General features: G+C 37.7%; 1 protein-coding gene across 1 annotated transcript; it reads right to left on the bottom strand.

Annotated features, from left to right (window-relative positions):
* Positions 1-321: 321 nt before the first annotated feature.
* LOC6043454 (transcription initiation factor TFIID subunit 10) lies at positions 322-1,131 on the bottom strand. The gene is made up of 4 exons (XM_038258140.1): positions 1,059-1,131; positions 840-994; positions 710-774; positions 322-644 (listed from the first exon to the last, which is right to left on the bottom strand). The coding sequence occupies exons 2-4, from the start codon at positions 972-974 to the stop codon at positions 413-415; spliced, it is 432 nt and encodes a 143-aa protein (XP_038114068.1). The 5' UTR covers positions 975-994; positions 1,059-1,131; the 3' UTR covers positions 322-412.
* Between the last annotated feature and the right edge of the window lie 3,548 nt (positions 1,132-4,679).

The raw sequence follows: 4,679 nt of genomic DNA, 5'->3' as shown, positions 1-4,679 counted from the left end.
TTGCATGAGAGAGGAGAGACAAGATATCTTGAGATCGTGGGTAAAAAAAAACCTTCATATCTTGATTCAGAATGTTTCAATCAAAAAATTGTTTTCTTTGTTTTGTTTTTAGAAGCATTTTACATACAGTGATTATTTTTTTCATTTCAATTTACCATTTCTGGATCCTGAATTCAGAACCATCATTGACAGTCATTGCCCCAAAAGTGAAAGACACCATTTACCACCTTAACCTGCCAAACATACGAGAGTTTCCCCTACTCATTTCAGTCGGTAAAGTCGCTTCAAAAGCAACTTAACCACTGATAAAAAATAACACAATTTCCCATCAAAATCACTCACTTTTATTCTCCCGAAAGCAAAGCATCCCGCAATCTTCCAGGCATTTTTTCCCCCTAGCTCCAGCCTAAATCTAGACGAAATAGTGCGCCTTTCGCACGGTGATGCCGTAATCGTTCAGCGCCGGCTGCAGATCCTCCATCGTCAGCGTGTACTTGCGGTCCTTGGACATCTTCGCGTTCTGGTTCTTGGACGAGCCGTGGCCCGAGGTGGGTGCGTTGCTGGTGCGCGTCTTGCAGTGTTGCAGCGCGTCGTTCGCCACGTCCGAGATGAACTTTTGGGCGGCGATCGAAATCAACCGGACGCTATCGAATGGGGGTGAAATTTGATTATTGTGGGAAACTTTGTTCGCAAACAAGACCAGACTCACATTCTCGGATCGGAAGCCTCAAATCCGGCCGTGTTGAGATAGTACGAAGTGACGGCATCCGGGATCTGAAAAAAATGATATTCGGGATGACTGTAAATCCAAACATTGACATTATAACTAGCTAACATACCGTAGGATTGTAATCCTCCAGCTGGACCAGAAAATCGCTCATAATTTGCCCCTGGGTGCGATCCTCGGCATCGGTCGCGGAGTTGGCGGCGGCACCCTTCTTAGGTCCACGGTGGATTCCAAAGTTATCGCCCATTTTGAAAATCGCGTTTTGTTCTGCAGAGAATTACAAATGTTTCAATTTAGGACAATCAATGGAAATTTAATAGAAAATGTTTACGTTGCAGACGCAGGAAAAGCGTTGGTATAAACAAAACTTATGTTTACCTATTTTGAACTTCTGTGAACTCAGCATTTGAGCTCAGCATCTAAAGGGCCTATCCGACCAAAGTGCGTCATGCGCGCCCTCGCGGCATTTTTTGGAACTACTTCTAAATTTGACTCAAAATAATTTAAATATATTCGGGAATCAAACCAGCAACAATCAGATCACTAATCTGGTACGCTAACCACTGAACTATCGTGACTATATGATAGGCTGAGGAATAAACCCGAACTGATCAAGCAAGAAACTTTTAAGTTCTACTGAGAATATCTTCCTAACATAAATGCTGTACCGAAATGGGGGTGGTTCGACCAAATCGCTCTGGAAAAGTATGAAGTCCAACGATCAAAGCAACGAGCTAGATGGTTTTTGATAGCCCAGAATGTCCCCTACAAGATGTCATGAAGGAATAGTTGCCTAAACTTTACTGAGTATTTTTTAGAGAATTTTTGAAATTAAAAATATTGATCCACTTAGGGTGGTTCGACCAAAATCGCTCTGGAAAAGTATGAAGTCCAACGATTAAAGCAACGAGCTAGATGGTTTTTGATAGCCCAGAATGTCCCCTACAAGATGTCATGAAGGAATAGTTGCCTAAACTTTACTGAGTATTTTTTAGAGAATTTTTGAAATTAAAAATATTGATCCACTTAGGGTGGTTCGACCAAAATCGCTCTGGAAAAGTATGAAGTCCAACGATTAAAGCAACGAGCTAGATGGTTTTTGATAGCCCAGAATGTCCCCTACACAGCAAAAAAAAGTTGAATTCTGGAAGGTTGAAAATTTGGTAGGTTGAATATTCCTTATTTTTTGAGTAATATTCCATAAAAATGTGTAAAACTGTGAACCTGATGAATATTCATCAAAAACTGTTGAATATTCATCAATTCCTGATGTAATGTTACACATTTTTTTCGCCACAAAATCTGTCACCATTTCCTGATGAATATTACCATCATTTTTTTTTCTGTGTACAAGATGTCATGAAGGAATAGTTGCCTAAACTTTACTGAGTATTTTTTAGAGAATTTTTGAAATTAAAAATATTGATCCACTTAGGGTGGTTCGACCAAAATCGCTCTGGAAAAGTATAAAGTCCAACGATTAAAGCAACGAGCTAGATGGTTTTGATAGCCCAGAATGTCCCCTACAAGATGTCATGAAGGAATAGTTGCCTAAACTTTACTGAGTATTTTTTAGAGAATTTTTGAAATTAAAAATATTGATCCACTTAGGGTGGATCGGCCAAAATCGTTCTGGAAAAGTATGAAGTCCAACGATTAAAGCAACGAGCTAGATGGTTTTGATAGCCCAGAATGTCCCCTACAAGATGTCATGAAGGAATAGTTGCCTAAACTTTACTGAGTATTTTTAGAGAATTTTGAAATTAAAAATATTGATCCACTTAGGGTGGATCGGCCAAAATCGTTCTGGAAAAGTATGAAGTCCAACGATTAAAGCAACGAGCTAGATGGTTTTGATAGCCCAGAATGTCCCCTACAAGATGTCATGAAGGAATAGTTGCCTAAACTTTACTGAGTATTTTTAGAGAATTTTGAAATTAAAAATATTGATCCACTTAGGGTGGTTCGACCAAAATCGCTCTGGAAAAGTATGAAGTCCAACGATTAAAGCAACGAGCTAGATGGTTTTGATAGCCCAGAATGTCCCCTATAAGATGTCATGAAGGAATAGTTGCCTAAACTTTACTGAGTATTTTTAGAGAATTTTGAAATTAAAAATATTGATCCACTTAGGGTGGATCGGCCAAAATCGTTCTGGAAAAGTATGAAGTCCAACGATTAAAGCAACGAGCTAGATGGTTTTTGATAGCCCAGAATGTCCCCTACAAGATGTCATGAAGGAATAGTTGCCTAAACTTTACTGAGTATTTTTTAGAGAATTTTTGAAATTAAAAATATTGATCCACTTAGGGTGGTTCGACCAAAATCGCTCTGGAAAAGTATAAAGTCCAACGATTAAAGCAAAGAGCTAGATGGTTTTTGATAGCCCAGAATGTCTCCTACAAGATGTCATGAAGGAATAGTTGCCTAAACTTTACTGAGTATTTTTTAGAGAATTTTTGAAATTAAAAATATTGATCCACTTAGGGTGGTTCGACCAAAATCGCTCTGGAAAAGTATGAAGTCCAACGATTAAAGCAACGAGCTAGATGGTTTTTGATAGCCCAGAATGTCCCCTACAAGATGTCATGAAGGAATAGTTGCCTAAACTTTACTGAGTATTTTTAGAGAATTTTGAAATTAAAAATATTGATCCACTTAGGGTGGATCGGCCAAAATCGTTCTGGAAAAGTATGAAGTCCAACGATTAAAGCAACGAGCTAGATGGTTTTGATAGCCCAGAATGTCCCCTACAAGATGTCATGAAGGAATAGTTGCCTAAACTTTACTGAGTATTTTTAGAGAATTTTGAAATTAAAAATATTGATCCACTTAGGGTGGATCGGCCAAAATCGTTCTGGAAAAGTATGAAGTCCAACGATTAAAGCAACGAGCTAGATGGTTTTGATAGCCCAGAATGTCCCCTACAAGATGTCATGAAGGAATAGTTGCCTAAACTTTACTGAGTATTTTTAGAGATTTTTGAAATTAAAAATATTGATCCACTTAGGGTGGTTCGACCAAAATCGCTCTGGAAAAGTATGAAGTCCAACGATTAAAGCAACGAGCTAGATGGTTTTTGATAGCCCAGAATGTCCCCTACAAGATGTCATGAAGGAATAGTTGCCTAAACTTTACTGAGTATTTTTTAGAGAATTTTTGAAATAAAAAATATTGATCCACTTAGGGTGGATCGGCCAAAATCGTTCTGGAAAAGTATGAAGTCCAAAGATTAAAGCAACGAGCTAGATGGTTTTTGATAGCCCAGAATGTCCCCTACACAGCAAAAAAAAGTTGAATTCTGGAAGGTTGAAAATTTGGTAGGTTGAATATTCCTTATTTTTTGAGTAATATTCCATAAAAATGTGTAAAACTGTGAACCTGATGAATATTCATCAAAAACTGTTGAATATTCATGAATTCCTGATGTAATGTTACACATTTTTTTCGCCACAAAATCTGTCACCATTTCCTGATGAATATTACCATCATTTTTTTTCTGTGTACAAGATGTCATGAAGGAATAGTTGCCTAAACTTTACTGAGTATTTTTTAGAGAATTTTTGAAATTAAAAATATTGATCCACTTAGGGTGGTTCGACCAAAATCGCTCTGGAAAAGTATGAAGTCCAACGATTAAAGCAACGAGCTAGATGGTTTTTGATAGCCCAGAATGTCCCCTACAAGATGTCATGAAGGAATAGTTGCCTAAACTTTACTGAGTATTTTTAGAGAATTTTGAAATTAAAAATATTGATCCACTTAGGGTGGATCGGCCAAAATCGTTCTGGAAAAGTATGAAGTCCAACGATTAAAGCAACGAGCTAGATGGTTTTTGATAGCCCAGAATGTCCCCTACAAGATGTCATGAAGGAATAGTTGCCTAAACTTTACTAAGTATTTTTTAGAGAATTTTTGAAATTAAAAATATTGATCCACTTAGGGTGGTTCG

This window comes from Culex quinquefasciatus, chromosome 2 (assembly GCF_015732765.1).
Source record: "Culex quinquefasciatus strain JHB chromosome 2, VPISU_Cqui_1.0_pri_paternal, whole genome shotgun sequence".
In the NCBI taxonomy this organism is placed as follows: domain Eukaryota; kingdom Metazoa; phylum Arthropoda; class Insecta; order Diptera; family Culicidae; genus Culex; species Culex quinquefasciatus.
Note: the sequence above shows the minus strand (reverse complement) of the source record. Positions and strands in the feature narration are given on the sequence as shown.

Bases quoted from the DNA above. Each gene is read 5' to 3' on its own strand.
- LOC6043454 (XM_038258140.1), bottom strand. From the start codon at position 974: ATGGGCGATAACTTTGGAATCCACCGTGGACCTAAGAAGGGTGCCGCC. The intron at 775-839 runs GTATGTTAGCTA...CATTTTTTTCAG, and splicing joins TGGAGGATTACAATCCTACG to ATCCCGGATGCCGTCACTTC. The intron at 645-709 runs GTGAGTCTGGTC...CCCATTCGATAG, and splicing joins GAGGCTTCCGATCCGAGAAT to CGTCCGGTTGATTTCGATCG.